Source organism: Mercenaria mercenaria, chromosome 15, assembly GCF_021730395.1.
Source record: "Mercenaria mercenaria strain notata chromosome 15, MADL_Memer_1, whole genome shotgun sequence".
NCBI classification, from domain to species: Eukaryota; Metazoa; Mollusca; class Bivalvia; order Venerida; family Veneridae; genus Mercenaria; species Mercenaria mercenaria.
The window spans coordinates 51,259,731-51,279,363 of NC_069375.1; the positions used below are offsets into that span (position 1 = coordinate 51,259,731).

A 19,633-nucleotide genomic window follows, 5' to 3' on the forward strand; every position below is an offset into this window, starting at 1 on the left:
CACCCCTGTTTCCTAGACTGTTAATTATAATTACCTTATGACCCCAAGTAATTAGACTGTAACCTTGACCTACTGACCTACTTTCTTGTTTTTAGCTCACGTGAGCACAAAGTGCTCATGGTGAGGTATTGTGATCACGCTGTGTCCGTCATCCGTGCGTCCGTGCGTCAACTCGTCTATCATCAATATTTGTGTTTAAACGACATCTCCTCCAAAACCACTGAATGGATTTTGATGAATCTTGGCCATGATGTTCCTTGAGTGGTCCTCTACCAAAGTTGTTCAAACGGTTCCACTTGGTTGCAGAATGATAGGGGCTGCAAGAGCTAAAAATAGAAAAAACTTCTAATGACATCTCCTCCTAAACGGATGGTCCAATTTTGAAATAATTTCACACAAATGGTCCTTATGCTACCCTCTACCAAGATTGTTCAAATTATACTGATTCAACAAAAACATTGCCGCCAGAGGGCGTGGTCACTTTTCCCTATATGTATATAGAGGAAACTTTAAAAATCTTCTTGTATGAAACTGCTTGTCCGATTTTAGAATAATTTTACACAAATGGTCCTTGTGTGACCCTCTACCAAGACTGTTCAAATTATTTTGATTCTTCAAAAAACATGGCCACCAGAGGGCTTGGTCACTTTTCCCTATATGTACATAGTGGAAACTTTAAAAATCTTCTTGTGTGATACTAATGGCCCAGTTTTAGAATAATTTTACACAAGTGGTCCTTGTGTGACCCTCTAACAAGATTGTTCAGATAATACCGATTTGTCAAAAAATATGGCCGCCAGAGGACGTGGTCACTTTTCCCTATATGTATATAGTGGAAATTTTAAAAATCATTTTGTATGAAACTGCTTGTCCGATTTTACACAAATGGTCCTTGTGTGATCCTCTACCAAGATTTTCAACTTATTTTGATTTGTCCAAAAAAATGGCCGCCAGAGGGCGTGGTCACTTTTCCCTATATGTATATAGTTGAAACTTTAAAAATCCTGTGTGAAACTGCTGGCCCTTTACCAAAGTTGTTCAAACACTTGGTTGCAGATAGGGGCTGCAAGAGCTAAAAATAGAAAAAACTTCTAATGACATCTCCTCCTATGCTTGCCCCCCTGGCTCAGTGGTAAAGGTCAATGACTTTGAATCACTAGCCCCGCAGTGCTTGCCTCCCTGGCTCAGTGGTAAAGGTCAATGACTTTGGATCACTAGCCCCACAGTGCTTGCCTCCCTGGCTCAGTGGTAAAGGTCAATGACTGAATCACTAGCCCTGCAGTGCTTGCCTCCCTTGCTCAGTGGTAAAGGTCAATGACTTTGAATCACTAGCCCCACAGTGTTTGCCTCCCTGGCTCAGTGGTAAAGGTCAATGACTTTGAATCACTAGCCCCGCAATGCTTGCCTCCCTGGCTCAGTGGTAAAGGTCAATGACTTTGAATCACTAGCCCCTCAGTGCTTGCCTCCCTGGCTCAGTGGTAAAGGTCAATGACTGTGAATCACTAGCCCCTCAATGCTTGCCTCCCTTGCTCAGTGGTAAAGGTCAATGACTTTGAATCACTAGCCCCTCAATGCTTGCTGTGTGGTTGAAACTTCACTTTGGGTATAGACAAAATGACTCACACTGATATTTCTTGAAGTGGACATAACCCCTCCCATGCATTTAACAGAATTATCATGATAAAGCATAATTTATCATAATTAATGAAATTATTTTTATAGTTAGGTATCAACAACTGTTTTTTAGCTCAGCTGAGCAGTGCTTAGGTGAGTTTTTCTGATCGCTCAGTGTCTGGCGTCCGGCGTCTGTCATCTGTCGTCTGTCAACATTTAGCTTGTGTATGTGATACAGGCTGTGTTTTTCAGCTGATCTTCATGAAATTTGGTCAGAATGATTACCTTGATGAAATCTAGGCCGAGTTTGAAAATGGGTCATCTGGGATCAAAAACTAGGTCACTAGGTCAAATCAAAGAAAAACCTTGTGTATGCGCTAGAGGCTGTATTTTTCAATTAATCTTTATGAATTTTGGTCGGAATGATTACCTTGATGAAATCTAGGCTCAGTTTGAATATGGGTCATCTGGGATCAAAAACTAGGTCACTAGGTCAAATAAAAGAAAAACCTTGTGTATGCGATAGAGGCTGTATTTTTCAATTAATCTTCATGAATTTTGGTCAAAATGATTGCCTTGATGAAATCTAGGTCAAGTTCGAATATGGGTCATCTGGGGTCAAAAAGTAGATCACTGGTCAAATCAAAGGAAAAGCTTATATATGCGATAGAGGCTGTATTTTTCAATTGATCTTCCTGAAATTAAGTCAAAATGATAACCTTAATGAAATCTAGGCCGAATTTGAAAATGGGTCATCTGGGTTTAAAAACTAGGTCACTAGGTCAAATCAAGGAAAAACCTTGTGTATGCAATAGGGGCTGCATTTTACGCTGGATTTTCATAAAATTTGGTCTGAATGGTTGCCTTGATGAAATCTAGGTCAAGTTCGAATATGGTAGTCAGGGGTCAAAAACTAGGTCACTGGGTCAAAGAAAAACCTTGTGTACTGTAAGCCTAGAAATGTTTTCGTGCTTTTTAAATTAGCGCCTTTCGCGGGTAGTATATTTCCATGAAATTAGATAGCCGCGAAAAAGTCTGATCTAACAAAAACGCGAAAGATTCTAGCTTCAGCTTAAACAGATCGCTATATAAATGTTCTTCACTTACACATACCTGGATATTGATAACTCAAATTCTAGTACAATAATTGTATATAATGAGTGCACAAATCCACATTAACTCAATTGATTGACAAGTTATTTTTGTATAATGCAACAGCCTGTTCAATATCGATCCGTCAGGCAAACAGGGGATAAAAACAGAAACAATATGCATCTATCGAACGACATATACATGTAATTTATAGTCGGCAGCCAATGCGATATATTATTTGTACTTATTTCTGCTAAATGTAGTTTAATCATCTAAAAAAGATACTGCTTTAAATGACAGTGTAATAACAGCAATTTACTGACTGTCAATAATCGAGGGGTGGGGGTGGGTGGGGATAACAGTTGATATGGATGAAAATGATTGGGGTACATATATAATTAAAGGGTACAAAAAACTGAACGTTTTCAAGAATACTTTAAATGGTGTTATGTCGTGATACTTACTTTAGTATACTAAATATGTTCACTTGCAACTTCATTTTCGCGGGATTCGCGACGGATGATTCCGCGAATATTTGTATCCGCGAAAATGTCTGCGTTTTGAAAAATGCGAAACGTAGTATCCGCGAACATTTCTAGGTTTACAGTATGCGATAGAGGCTGTATTTTTCAATTAATCTTCATGAAATTTGGTCAGAATGATAGCCTTGATAAAATCTAGGTCAAGTTCGAATATGGGTCATCTGGGGTCAAAAACTAGGTCACTAGGTCAAATCAAAGAAAATATTTATACTCAAGATTATTTGCTCCAATTTTAATGATAATTGGTCAGAATATTTTTTTCCATGAAATCACTAGGTCAAACATGTTTACACTGTGTGTTATAGCATGTTTCTCAGGTGAGCGACCTAGGGCCATCTTGGCCCTCTTGTTTAAACTTTACTGAACAGTAACTGTCCATTGAATAGAGATACCAAAAATTTTGAAGTTGATTGCTTATATTTATATTTAACATTTTAAGACCAAATATATTACTTAAGTCTTGTTCTGTTTTGAAGCATGTTGTTTATGATTTGCATAAACTTCTCATTTAATTTCCATGTACCTGCTCTTGCAGATAGTCCTACCTATCAAGTCATTGATAAATACTTAATCCCCAGTTATAACTGGATTATTGTACCCCCCGAACAACTAAGTTGTAAGGGGAGGTATACTGGTTTCAGGTTGTCTGTCTGTCCATCCGTCCATCTGTCCATCTGTCTGTAGACACAATCTTGTGCACACCATCTCTCCTCATCCCCTTGACACAATTTAATGAAACTTCATACAAGTGATCAGTAGCAGGTTACTAACAACAGTAATTGTGCATGGTGCATGTTAGGTTCTTTCAGAAAAAAAATTTGAAGAGTTACGGGACTTTGTTTTTTGTTACTTTACTATATACATAGAGTCTGCATATGCAATATTGTGCACGCTAAATCTCCTGAACCCATGCACACAATTCAATGAAACTTAACACAAGTGATCAGTAGTAACCCTAGTTGTGCATGGTGCATATTAGGTTCTTTCAGAAAAAAAAATGTCTGCACAGTTATGGGACTTTGTTTTTTTTTGTTAATATACCATATACGTACGGTCTGCATATGCAGTCTTGTGCATGCCTAATCTCCTGAACTCTTGAACAGAATTTAATGAAACTTCACACAAGTGATCAGTACCTTGTTGTGCATGGTGCATGTTACTTTCTTTTAGATACATGTTCTGCAGAGTTATGGGATTTGTTTTTTATGCCCCCGAAGGGAGGCATATAGTTTTTGAACCGTCTGTCTGTCGGTCTGTCAGTCTGTCGTTCTGTCGGTCTGTCCGCAATTTTCGTGTCCGGTCCATATCTTTGTCATCGATGGATGGATTTTCAAATAACTTGGCGTGAATGTGTACCACAGTAAGACGACATGCAGTGCGCAAGACCCAGGTCCGTAGCTCAAAGGTCAAGGTCACACTTAGACGTTAAAGGATAGTGCATTGATGGGCGTGTCCGGTCCATATCTTTGTCATCGATGGATGGATTTTCAAATAACTTGGCATGAATGTGTACCACAGTAAGACGACGTGCAGTGCGCAAGACCCAGGTCCGTAGCTCAAAGGTCAAGGTCACACTTAGACGTTAAAGGATAGTGCATTGATGGGCGTGTCCGGTCCATTTCTTTGTCATCGATGGATGGATTTTCAAATAACTTGGCATGAATGTGTACCACAGTAAGACGACGTGCAGTGCGCAAGACCCAGGTCCGTAGCTCAAAGGTCAAGGTCACACTTAGACGTTAAAGGATAGTGCATTGATGGGCGTGTCCGGTCCATATCTTTGTCATCGATGGATGGATTTTCAAATAACTTGGCATGAATGTGTACCACAATAAGACGATGTGTCACACGCAAGACCCAGGTCCGTAGCTCAAAGGTCAAGGTCACACTTAGACGTTAAAGATCATTTTTCATGATAGTGCATTGATGGGCATGTCCGGTCCATATCTTTGTCATTCATGCATGGATTTTAAAATAACTATGCATGAATGTGTGACACAGTAAGACAATGTGTCGCACGCAAGACCCAGCTCCGTAGGTCAAAGGTCCTAAACTCTAACATCGGCCATAACTATTCATTCAAAGTGCCATCGGGGGCATGTGTCATCCTACGGAGACAGCTCTTGTTGTTACTATACTATATACATAGAGTCTGTATATGCAATCTTGTGCGCGCCTAATCTCCCAAACCATTGCACACAATTTAATGACACTTCACACAAGTGATCAGTACCAACCTTACTTGTGCATGGTGCATGTTAGGTTCTTCCAGAAAAATATTTTGCAGAGTTATAGGACTTTGATTTTTGTTACTATACTATACATGTATACATAGTCTATATACATATAGTCCACATAATTACGCAATCTTGTGTGCGTCAGTTGCAATGTACAGTGTCAGTGCATGCGGGGGTACATTCATCACTTTCAGTGATAGCTCTAGTTAAATGAAGAACTTATGTCAATGCAAAAAAGTTGTCAAATACATGCAATTTGTATGACATCAAGTCTAATAAAATAAATCCAGATCCACTTTTTAAGCTGAAATTTAGATATACTTTGTATATTATTTGCAGGGTTCCCACGCTTCCTGGAAAACTTGAAAAGTCCTTGAATTTTCATTTCATTTTCAAGGCCTTGAAAGTACTTGAATTTTAATGAAAGAGCAAAAAACCTGGAAAAAGTCAGGAATTTTGTTCTTTCTGGACAAATATTGCTAACAATATTGCCATTGTACATAAACAGCAAACATATTTAAATAGAGAAACACCGGCATTGCTATCGCTGTTCTTGAAAAATTCGCGTCTTTAAGATTGTAAGGAACGACAACTCTTCACATCAGTTGAGATTTCAGTAGTGTTACACCTACTTAGTCTATAATTATGGAGTTGTCTTTCTTTGTAAAGCATCGGTGATTAAGATGAAAGAAAAACGTGGCACACTTTGAAAAATGATTTCTTTCCTACAAAGAAGAGAAATTGGCAAAGCTAGTGTAAAATACGACGTCAAAAGTCTGAAAATTGGCAGATATACAGAAGCACAGCAGAACTTACTTATATGACATGATTGTGTAGAATGTACTTTGGTGTGTAGACTTTCTTTGAGATTTCATAAATTGAATTCTTTAAACTTATTTTGAGCAAATAACTTTTGGTTATGGTTAAACATTTCCTTGTAAACAAGTTTTTTAGTTGCAGTTTATTACTTAAATGTTCTGGGAATAAGTTAGTTGAATTAATAAAATGGTAATATGAGTCCTGTTTTTTAGTTTAATTAAATTTACATGTATTATACCCCCACCGATGTAGTTCAAAGAGGGAGTCTGTCCATCTGTCCATTTATGTCTTTCCATGATTCTTGTGAACCTAACTCTAAACTATTTGAAGGGTTTTGTTGAAACTTTACAGACTGGTAGTATATGACATGAGGATGTTCATATTACAAGATAATCTAGCAAAGGGGAGATACCTTGGACCTAGATATTTTCCATTATGTCTCTTAAACAGTACTACTTTAACCAAGTGACAGTGAGCGAGGCAGAGGTATTCATCCCCTTTAGGGATAGCTCTAGCATATTTTCTTAAAGTTCTACACCTATTAAAGATCTGAGAGGCAGTGAAAGAATTTCACTTCTGACAGGACTTGAACCTACAATTTCTGGATCAGATTTGGGCGCTCTACCTTTGAACCACGAGGCGCTCTATTAGTCCTTGAATTTTGTGAAAATGTCCTGGAAAAGTCCTTGAATTATTTTCACGGAAATGAGTGGGAACCCTGTATTTGTACCATGTCACATATCATATATAAAAACAAAACAAAATTCTTCAGTTTTTACCATGAAAATTGACATTACAATGAAATGTCTTATCGCTAAGTTTTTATGCCCCCCTTCAAAGAAGGAGGGGTATATTGTTTTGCAGATGTCGGTCGGTAGGTTGGTCGGTCTGTCGGTATGTAGACCAATCCGTTTCCGGATGATAACTCAAGAACGCTTTGGCCTAGGATCATGAAAGTTGATAGGGAGGTTGGTCATAACCAGCAGATGACCCCTATCGATTTTGAGATCAGTAGATCAAAGGTCAAGGTCACAGTGACCCGGAACAGTTAAACGGTTTCCGGATGATAACTCAAGAATGCTTGGGCTTAGGATCATGAAAGTTGATAGGGACGTTAGTTATGAGCAGCAGATGAACCCTATTGATTTTGAGGTCAGTAGGTAAAAGGTCAAGGTCACAGTGACCTGGAAAAGTTCAATGATTTCCGGATGATAACTCAAGAACGCTTGGGCCTAGGATCACGAAAGATGATAGGGAGGTTTATCATGACCAGCAGAAAACCCCTAAAGATTTTGAGGTCAGTAGTTCAGAGGTCAAGGTCACAGTGACATGGAACAGTCTTTACGATAGCTTGAGAATGCTTAGGCCTAGGATCGTGAAAGTTGATAGGGAAGTTGATCATGACCAGCAGATGACCCCTATTGATTTTGAGGTCAGTACGTCAAAGGTCAAGATCACAGTGACCCGGAACAGTTAAACGGTTTCCAGACGATAACTCAAGAACACTTGGGCCTAGGATCATGAAAATTGATAGGGAGGTTGGTGATGACAAGCAGATGACCCTTATTGATTTTGAGACCAGAGGTCAAGGTCACAGTGACCCAGAACAGTTAAACCATTTCCAGACAATAACTTGAGAATGCTTGGTCCTAGGATCGTGAAAGTTGATAGGGAGGTTAATCATTGAGGTCAGTAGGTCAAAGGTCAAGGTCACATTGACCCAGAACAATAGAACTTTTGTGTACAATGACCAAATAATTTCTGTTTCTTGTGCAATTAATGAATACATCAAAGGGGGCATTTCATGTTCATAATACAGTTACTTCATTGTTCCTTTTAACTTGTGTCATACAGATGTATAGATAAATGCAGGGTAGGGTTATTATTTGTGTCATTGATTGATCACTAGAACTATATCTGTATGGAAATTCCTTGAAATAAAAAATCAAGGAAACTTTAAGGGAGAGGTTTTGTCAACTTATTAAAAATTCAATGGGAAGGGTTTTGCCCAGGAGGGGTTTTGCTCTACATATTCTGAGAAGCGTACTATCATAGAAAACTTGCTGCTGAATGTCATGAATATAAAAAAAAAGCACTGTGGTTAAATTGAGAAACTTCTGGTAATTATGTCTCCCACCACACAGTGGTGTGGGAGACATATTGATTTACTCCTGTCTGTGTGTGTCTGTCACAAATCTTGTCCGCACTCTTAAGTCAAATAGTTCTTATCCGATTATCACCAAACTTGAACAAAACATGTTTGACAAGAAGGCCTCGGCCAAGTTTGATAACTAGCCAAATTGGCCCAGGCACTTTGGAATTATGGCCCTTGAATTACTGAAAAACTGATGCCAGGTGCTTGATTGACTCAGATACATAATGGAAGGCCATTTACTCAGTAAACAGTATATAAAGACAGACTTACTATTCAGATGATTAGGCAGTTGTGGGAGACATGCGCTTTTCTAAAAAGCAGCTCAAGTTTTATATTTGCTGTTATAAAAAGTGACATGAAATTTCAGTGAAAGTTTACTTGTTAGGCTAAAACATGTCATACTGACACATAATTTTACTGTATAATTATGTCCATTTTCTTATGTTGTTTTCAGCAATTGTATACATTAATGGATTTTGATGTAAAATGTTTAAAATGTGAATCCCTCCTGTGATAGGTGATGAAGATGATGTTAGAATCTCCTGAGAATCCAGACATAGAGTTACTGGCACTGTGTATCAACCTGGCCTCTAACAAGAGAACAGCACAGATCATCTGTGAGGGGCAGGGCCTCAAAATGTTGATGAAACGAGCGTTCAGATTCAAAGATTCTCTGCTGATGAAGATGATAAGAAACGTATCAGAACATGACGGCCCAACTAAAAATCTGTTCATTGTGAGTGAAATATGTTTATACAGATTCATGAAATTAAGTACCTATACCAAATTAGAATCATGGAAATTCATAGCAGTTCAGCTAGGTCAGTGATATGGTGTACCAGCTCATTAAATTCACTAATTATTCCATAGTAAAAAACAATGGAACTAAGGTATGTAAAATAAATGAAAATGCCTTCCAGAGAAGTAACACTGTTCCTTATTACACATGAGATCAACACATTGTTTGCATTGAAGTTTAAGCAAAGTTACATTACTTTGGTAGACTGGCAGGTTACATAATCATCGAGACAAAAAAACTTGTCCATAAGCAAAGTATTGTGTTAGATAGTGGGTAAAATGTACTTTCGGACTGTAAAGTTTACTTTTGTTCGACTGATAGGGCTTCCAAATTATGAGACCTCATGACATTTTGAGGTTTTGACTCAAAATCAAAAGTTCTAATATACTGCTAACATTTGACTTCATGTTAATGCCATTATTGTACCCCCCGACAACAAAGTTGTAAGGCGGGGTATACTGGTTTCAGGTTGTCTGTCTGTGTGTCCGTCCGTCTGTCTGTCTGTCTGTCTGTCCATCTGTCCGTAGACACAATCTTGTGCGCACCATCTCTCCTCATCCCCTTGACACAATTTAATTAAACTTCACACAAGTGATCAGTAACAACAGTAGTTGTGCATGGGGCATGTTAGGTTCTTTCAGAAAAAAAAATTGCAGAGTTACGGGACTTTGTTTTTTGTTATTATACTATATACATACACACAATCTTGTGCGCACCATCTCTCCTCATCCCCTTGACACAATTTAATGAAACTTCACACAAGTGATTAGTAACAACAGTAGGTATGCATGGGGCATATTAGGCTCTTTCAACAACAAAAATTGCAGAGTTATGGGACTTTGTTTCTTGTTAACATACTATGTTCATACAATCTGCATATGCAATCTTGTGCGCGCCTAATCTTCCGAACCCTTGCACACAATTTAATGAAACTTCACACACGTGATCAGTACCAACCCTAGTTGTGCATGTTACGTTCTTTTAGATAAATATTCTGCATAGTTATGGGAATTTATTTTTTGTTACTCTGCTGTATACATACAGTCTAAATACATACAGTACACATAATTATGCAGTCTTGTGTGCGTCAAATTGCAATGTACTGTGAACGTGCATGCGGGAGGCTACATTCATCACCTTTAGTGATAGCTCTAGTTAATTATGTCTCCTCCCCCACACACTCCCCCACCCCCCCCCCCCCCCCCCCCCAAAAAAAAAATATCTGGGGGACACATTGTTTTTACCCTGTCCGTCACACTTCATTTCCGATCAATAACTGGAGAACCATTTGACCTAGAACCTTCAAACTTCATAGGGTGATTGGGCTTATGGAGTAGATGACTCATATTGTTTTCAGGGTCACTCCATCAAAGGTCAAGGTCAAAGGGGCCTGAACATGGAAAACCGTTTCTGAATAATTGATTTTTTGGTCACTCCGTCAAAAATCAAGGTCACAGGGGCTAGAACATGGAGAACTGTTTCCGATCAATAACTTGAGAACCACTTGACCCAGAATGTTTAAACTTCATAGGATGATTGGACATGCAGAGTAGATGACCGCTATTGATTTTGGGGTCACTCCATCAAAGGTCAAGGTCACAGGGGCTAGAACATGGAGAACTGTTTCCGATCAATAACTTGAGAACCACTTGACCCAGAATGTTTAAACTTCATAGGATGATTGGACATGCAGAGTAGATGACCGCTATTGATTTTGGGGTCACTCCATCAAAGGTCAAGGTCATAGGGGCCTGAACATGGAAAACCGTTTCCGATCAATAACTTGAGAACCACTTGACCCAGAATATTTAAACTTCATTGGATGATTGGACATGCAGAGCAGATGACGCTGTTGATTTTTCGGTTACTCCATCAAAGGTCAAGGTCACGGGCCAGAACATGGAAATAGCTGGAGAACCATTTGACCTAGAATCTTCCAACCTCATAGGGTGATTGGGCTTACTGAGTAGATGACCCATATTGTTTTTACAATCATTCCATTAAAGGTCAAGATCACACACAGGGGCCAGAACATGGAAAACCGTTTCCGATCAATAACTTGAGAACCTCTTGACCCAGAATGTTTAAACTTCATAGGATGATTGGACATGCAGAACAGATGACGCTGTTGATTTTTCGGTTACTCCATCAAAGGTCAAGGTCACGGGCCAGAACATGGAAAACCATTTCCAATCAATAACTAGAGAACCACTTGACCCAGATTGTTGAAACTTCATGGGATGACTGGTTATGCAGAGTAGATGACCCCTGTAGATTTTAGGGTCACTAGATCAAAGGTCAAGGTCACAGGGGCTAGAACATGGAAAACCGTTCCCGATCAATAACTTGAGAACCACTTGACCCAGATTGTTGAAATTTCATAGGACGACTGAACATGCAGAGTAGATGACCCCTATTGTTTTTAGGGTCACTCGATCAAAGGTCAAGGTCACAGGGGCCAGAATATGGAAAACCGTTTCCAATTAATAACGAGAACCACTTGACCTAGAACATTGAAACTTTGTGGGATGCTTTGACATGTCGAATCCCTATTGCATTTCAGTCACTAAGCCAAACATAAGTGTCTCTTTGATTTTCGCTCCAGTCCTCTATTGACTTCTTGCCTATTACTACTATGCTTTTGGGGAGACATGCGCTTTTCTACAAAAGCTCCTTCTGGTTATAGATAGTTTCAAAGCATTTCAAATCAGTCACACAGATATTTTCTTTTAAATTTTAGGACTACATCAGTGATCTTGCAGAAGCAGTTCTACACAGTGATGATGAAGAGTTTAGCCTGGAATGCCTCGGAGTACTTGGAAATCTCACTATACCAGATCTTGATTATGAACTCATCTTGAAAGAATACCAACTAATTCCATGGATCAAAATGAAACTGCAACCAGGTTTGTTAAATGTACTTTATTTCTGATATTAGTAAAAAAGTTTGTAGGGTAAATGTCATGGAATGGAAGAATACGTTTGCATTTCATGCTATTAAGGAGTGCTGGCATTTCATGCAAAAAGCAGCCATTTTTAGCTCACCTGTCACATAGTGACAAGGTGAGCTTTTGTGATCACCCTTCGTCTGTCGTCTGTGCGTCCGTGCGTCCGTCAACAATTTCTTGTCTGCGCGATAGTGGTTTCATTTAGGATTTTATTTTAACCAAACTTGCACACAACTTGTATCACCATAAGATCTTGTTTCCTTTTTTGAACTGGCCAGATTCCTTTATGGGTTCCAGGGCAATGGCCCCTGAAAGGGCCAGAATTAGCTATTTTGACCTTGTCTGCACTATAGCAACTTCATTTATGATTTTATTTTAACCAAACTTGCACACAACTTGTATCACCATAAGATCTTGGTTCCCTTCTTGAACTGGCGAGATTCCATTATGGGTTCCAGAGTTATGGCCCCTGATACGACCAGAATTAGCTATTTTGACCTTGTCTGCACAATAGCAGCTTCATTTATGATTTAAATTTAATCAAACTTGCACAAAACTTGTGTCAATATAAGATCTCGATTCCTTTCTTGAACCGGCCAGATCCCTTAATGGGTTCCAGAGTGATGGCCCCTGAAAGGGCCAAAATTAGCTATTTTGACCTTGTCTGCTCAAAAGCAGCTTCATTTATGATTTGATTTTAACCAAACTTGCACACAACTTGTATCACCACAAGATATTGCTTCCTTTCTTAAACTGGCGAGATTCCATCATGGGTTCCAGAGTTATGGCCCCTAAAAATTGGCTATTTTGGCTTTTGCAGCCATATAGAGACTTCATTTATGGTTTGAATTTGATACAAACTTCCAAAATATCTTCAACAACAATAAATCTTGGATTCCATGACAAATCAGATCCAATCGTAGGTTCCAGAGTTATTTTATATCTGGTTACCTCCCCTGATTGTAATCAAAATGGATTTATATCAGTAAGTACTTATAGGACTTATTTGAAATTTCATTATTGTTATTAGTTGGACTGAGACAATCAGCGTAGATAACTATGGACTGATTTTATGTCAAATTACCTCCCTTTATTTCAAATTAAAATGGGTATATCTCCATAACTAATGAAGATACTGATCTGAAATTTCATTTATGTCAACAGATTTATTTGACAGATCCTTCTTTTGTTCACTTACAATATTTTTTTTTAATTACTTCCCTTTTACGTTACTATAAATAGCTTATTTTTAGTAGCTTTTTTATTATTGGCCGTAGGGAAAAACCGAGACCACTTTTCTGTGGTGCAACATGGATGGTACCTCCAATTTTTAGGTGTATTTTGACATATCTATACCTTGTAAGAATTTTTTTTTCTTTTTGGTTAAATTTCTTCCCTTTGTTGTTCCTGTCCTTTCGACTTAGATAGTTTTTCTGAGGACCTTCTTGTCCTCAAGTGCAATGATAACAGGTGAGCGATATAGGGCCATCATGGCCCTCTTGTTTTTAGCTCACCTGAGCAATGCTCAGGTGAGTTTTTCTGATCACTCGATGTCCGGCGTCCCTTGTCTGTCTGTCTGTCTGTCTGTCGTCTGTCGTCTGTCAACATTTAGCTTGTGTATGCGATAGAGGCTGTATTTTTCAATTAATCTTCATGAATATTGGTCAGAATGATAACCTTGATGAAATCTAGGCCGAGTTCGAAAATGGGTCATCTCGGGTCAAAAACTAGGTCACTAGGTCAAATCAAAGAAAAACCTTGTGTATGCGATAGAGGCTGTATTTTTCAATTGATCTTCATTAATATTGGTCAGAATGATAACCTTGATGAAATCTAGGCCGAGTTCGAAAATTGGTCATCTCGGGTCAGAAACTAGGTCACTAGGTCAAATCAAAGAAAAACCTTGTGTATGCGATAGAGACTGTATTTTTCAATTGATCTTCATGAATATTGGTCAGAATGATTGCCTTGATGAAATCTAGGCCGAGTTCGAAAATGGGTCATCTCGGGTCAGAAACTAGGTCACTAGCTCAAATCAAAGAAAAACCTTGTGTATGCGGTAGAGGCTGTATTTTTCAATTATTCGTCATGAATATTGTTCAGAATGATAATCTTGATGAAATCTAGGCCGAGTTCGAAAATGGGTCATCTCGGGTCAAAAACTAGGTCACTAGGTCAAATCAAAGAAAAACATTGTGTATGCGATAGAGGCTGTATTTTTCAATTGATCTTCATGAATATTGGTCAGAATGATTGCCTTGATGAATTCTAGGCCGAATTCAAAAATGGGTCATCTCGAGTCAAAAACTAGGTCACTAGGTCAAATCAAAGAAAAACCTTGTGTATGCGATAGAGGCGGTATTTATGAATTGATCTTCATGAATTTTGGTCAGAATGATTACCTTGATGAAATCTAGGCCGAGTTCGAAAATGGGTCATCTGGGGTCAAAAACTAGGTCACTAGGTCAAATCAAGGAAAAACCCTGTGTATGCGATAGAGGCTGTATTTTTCAATTGATCTTCATGAAATTTAGCCAGAATGCTTGCCTTGATAAAATCTAGGCCAAGTTCGAAAATGGGTCATCTGGGGTCAAAAACTAGGCCACTAGGTCAAATTGAAGAAAAACATTGTGTATGCAATAGAGGATGTAGTTTTCAATTGATCTTCATGAAATTTGGTCAGAGTGATTGCCTTGATGAAATCTAGGTCGAGTTTGAATATGGGTTATCTGAGGTCAAAAACTAGGTAACTAGGTCAAATTAAAGAAAAATCTTGTGTATGCGATAGAGACTGTTTTTTTCAATTGATTTTTATGAAATTTGGTCAGGATGATTGCCGTAATGAAATCTAGGTTGAATTTGAATATGGGTCATGTGAGATCAAAAACTAGGTCACTTGGTCAAATCAAAGAAAAAACTTGTGTATGTGATAGAGACTGTATTTTTCAATTGATCTTCATGAATTTTGGTCAGAATGATTGCCTTGATAAAATCTAGGTCGAGTTTGAACATGGGTCATCTAGGTTCAAAAACTAGGTCATATCTAAGAAAATGCTTGTTTTATTGCAAGAGACCAATTTTTTGGTCCAATCTTAATGAAAATTGGTCAGAATATTTGTTTCCATGAAATCACAAGGTCAAACATGTTTTACACTGTTATAGTGTGTTTCTTAGGTGAGCGACCTAGGGCCATCTTGGCCCTCTTGTTTTTTAAAACTAAAACTTACATTAAGTTAAGGTATTCAAATAAAGATATCAAGCAAATGTACAGAAGGTTGTTCTATGTACACGCCAATGAATGATTAAACATACAGAGAGGTATTTGTGGGCTTTCTTTGCCATTAAAAGGTGGGATGTCACCATACAATATGACTTAAACATTGTTCATAAGACTTTTAAAAAACCAAACAGAATAAACAGGATAACTAATTTTCATAACATACCACAAACTGTGTGAGGCAGAATAAAATCATTTTGGGGTGAGCTATTGTGATCATTCACTATCTGTCGCCCATGTGTCCACATTTTTCTTCAAACAGTATCTCCTTTCAAACAGTTTGATGGAATGTGATGAAACATGGACTTGATGTTCCTTGCCTGGTCCTCTACCAAAATTGTTCAAAGAATTTCATTCCATGCAGAAGTCTGGTGCCCATGGCAACCAAAAGGAAAATCTTTAAGAACCTTCTCTCCAAAACCACAAGGCCCAGAGCTTATATTATAGTGGTCCTCTACCAAATTTGTTCAAATCTTGCCCTTGGGTCAAACTTGACCACATCCAAGGATTCACTTGTTTTGCATAGACTTATATAAGAAAAACTTCTTGTCTGAAACCTTGAGCCCTGGAGCTTAGATATTTTATTTGAAACATTGTGTAGTGCTCCTCTACCAAATTTGTTCAAATTATTCCCCTGATGTCCTACCCACGGGATCACTTGTTTTACTTAGCCTAGAGCTTAGATATTTGGCATATTGTGTAGAGGTCCTCTACTAAGAAATTATGTACCTATTTGAGTTAGGTGAATGTTATTGAGTCATCATGGCCCTATTATTTCATTTGAAAAGCTAAATATGAAACTATAATATGTGTTTTATATCCATACTTACCATAGTTTCAAACTAAATTAAAAAGAAGACTTGAGGGAACTTTTGTAAGGATGACCTTTTACCACATAAAGGTCAATCTTCATTGCTGTTATAACAGTTTCATACTATTTGAAATCAAAGTACAAAATGTTGTTTTGTTGACAGTTTTAAAAAGGATATTTTCATTTCAAGAATTATACTTGCCTGATACAGAAATTACATATGGATATATTCCCCGTATAATGTGTCAACAATCTGCAAATTAAACTAAACATAAATGTCGTATAATACACTAATGCATCGTCTAATATACACGCACCGGATAACTCTTCAGTTTATTTCCAGCGCTTTTCATGTCAACACATGTTTTTTTCTCCACTCTATTTCTGAGTTAGATTTGTATTGAATTGTGACAATTCAGTTATTATCCCCTGCCGATGAAATCGGGAGGGGGGTATTGAAATGGCATTGTCCGTCAGTCCGTCTGTCCACAGCCATTTCTCAGTAACTAGCAGGTAGAATTTCATGAAACTTGAAATAAACATGAACCAACATACTGCGATGATGCCCGTCAAGTTTTTTTTTTGATTGGTCAATTTCCGTTAGAGTTATTGCCCTTGATTTAATGAAAAATGCCCAAAAATGTCCGTCCGCAGCCATTTCTCAGTAACTATCAAGTAGAATTTCATAAAACTTGAAATAAACATGCACCAACATACTGTGATGATGCCTGTCAAGTTTCTATTTGATTGGTCAATTTCTCTTAGAGTTACTGCCCTTGATTCAATGAAAAATCCATGTCCGCAGCCATTTCTCAGTAATAAGCTGGTAGAATTTCATGAAAATTGAAATAAATATGAACCAACATACTTTATTTTTTTCAATTGGTCAATTTTCCTTAGAGTTATTGCCCTTTAATTGTTTAAAAATCTACAGATTACTTACCATTTGGTAGAATTTCATTAAATTTCTTTCATTCTTTTCCATGAACATTTATTGTAAACATGTGAAGTTGTGTACCCACACCTGGTCACCCCCTTACCTTGATCACACACCTCCCCCCCACCCCCCCCCCCCCCCCCCCCCCCCCCCCCCAAAAAAAAAATAAAAAAAATAATTCCTTATTTTAGATTTTTTTTCAAACAAACTTCATATACATGTTCACCACTATGAGGTTATGGGGCCCATCAAGTTTCAGACAGATTGCCCAAGTAACACCAGAGTTATGGCCCTTAGAAGTTTCTAGTGTTAACTATATAGGGTACTATAGATCTATAGATATGGCAATTTCTGCATCATAACTTTTGATATATTTGACCTAGAACTATGAAACTTTAACAGAATTTAGAGCACTATAATGTGGTTGTGCACAGACAATTTTGTACAAATTGTTTTTGTAACTTTAGAGTTATTGCCCTTTAATTGTCCAAAAAACCACATATTTGTACATAACAAACTTACCATTTGGCAGAATTTCATTAAATTTCTTTCATTCTTTTCTGTGAACATTTATTATAAACATGTGAAGTTGCACACCCACACCTTGTCACCCACTTGCCTTGGTCACACCCCTCCCCCTCCCCCCCCCCCCCCCAAAAAAAAAGAATTTTTTTTTTATTTCTTCTTTTAGATTTTTTTCAAACCTTCCAAGTTGTACCATTCCCACACCTCACTTCTCCACCCAGTCATTCCCACCACTGATCATGCATCCTCTGCTCCCCCCCCCCCTCCCCCTCACCAAACTTCACCCTTTTACCCCCCTTTTTTTTTTTTTTTTTTCATTTTTAATTTTCAATCAATATTTATAATCAACATGTGAAATTTTGTTTCCTCTCTCATTCCCCTGCACCCCCACCCCCTAAAAAATAAATATATACATATATCTGTATATAGATATATATATATTTCCATTTATTTTTTTTTTAAATTTAAATGTTCAAACCTTCAACATGTTAAGTTGTGACTGCACAAACCTTGCCCTCAGCCATGTTCAAGATATCTTACCTGTGTTCTCTTAAGGACATCTGTTCTTTTAAGTTCAAATGTACATGTTAAACAGCAACACCTGGTGCCAAACCACTCAAAGACAATATTTTGTTCCAGTTAAACTTCAAGCTCACATTTCAATTAACTGCATTTAATTTTAAAAGCTAAGCTTATTACAGTAAGCATATCCCATTCAAAATAAATTCTTTAGTCAGGATCAAAGTATCATACATTTATTATGTACTCTTTAATTAAACATTTGTTTTCTGTTAAATTGATTTTGACTAATGAAATTATTTGCTTCTTATTAACATCCTTAACTTTTTGCCGGATATATCTTTTTGCCATTCCTCACCACGAACCCTTTCAGCAGGGGATACCAATTCATCGAATTTGCTTGTTGTAACAGAAATGATTCTAGAATTTGTTTTTATAACACATACATAGAATCTATATCAGACTTATATTCTAGTCCTGAGGCATGACCTGAAAGTAAAAATATGAAGTGACAGTCATTCATACTTTGGATATTGTAATACTGAAAAGAATCTAGGTAATATTTAAAATTGAATCATATTATTTTCAGTAAGAAAATGCACCAAAGGCTGTATCAAGGGTCTACATTTTCAAAATTTTCTTGTGGTGATACCCCAAACCCTAACTGCAGGACGGGGTATCCTCCCACACCCTCCCCCCATATTACCACTTTACAGTTTGATACACATGCCCTTTTACCAGCTGCCACAATGCCCATTTCAAAGTCTGACTGCAATTCAAAGCGGGAAGGAACACCCCTCCCCACAACCAGCCTGCTACTGACCACGTAAAAATGGCTCAAACATTTTTCAGCCCAGTCTGGGCCTGTCTGTCTACATGAATCAAAATGGATGATTGAAAGTACATGGACTTGGGGACTACTGACATGGTTTTGAAGGGGTTAACAGGTCTGAAATAGAATAAATGATGGTTTTAACTAAAAAAGAACTGCATTTATTAATATCGGTTATCTTTTCCGAAATTGGTAGCTAGTCCGAGTAACCTGCCTTAGTTTCGAATGCGCAATTTTCCTGTCAGTATAAACAGTCATGACACTATATATTGACACTCGGCAACATTTACATAACTTTAAACGCAAAAGTAAGTATACTTTAAATTCACATCACTTATAATATGAAAAATACCTAATGTATGACACGATTATCGCCAGGCCCTTTATCTGTAAAATATCTGAACAGTTCTTTCAGCCATCCGTTACAAATTGTATGTGTCAATCCGCGCTATAAAATTTCAATACATAAATTGTCATATTCAACTTTTATCATGTGCGAATATATACCAGCCGATAATTGCCTGTT

The 19,633-nt window shown here is 37.8% G+C and overlaps 1 protein-coding gene across 2 annotated transcripts in view; it reads left to right on the forward strand.

The window, feature by feature from the left end:
- LOC123554364 (kinesin-associated protein 3-like) overlaps window positions 1–19,633 on the forward strand; it is a 259,985-nt gene that overhangs the window by 141,433 nt on the left and 98,919 nt on the right. For both annotated transcript variants that reach the window (XR_008367194.1, XM_045344464.2), the window contains exons 10-11: window positions 8,977–9,195; window positions 11,999–12,164. Coding sequence is in view for 1 of the 2 variants with exons in the window: in XM_045344464.2 (XP_045200399.1) it covers window positions 8,977–9,195; window positions 11,999–12,164 (385 nt within the window). In the remaining variant the exon portion in view is untranslated. The remainder of the gene's footprint in view (window positions 1–8,976; window positions 9,196–11,998; window positions 12,165–19,633) is intronic.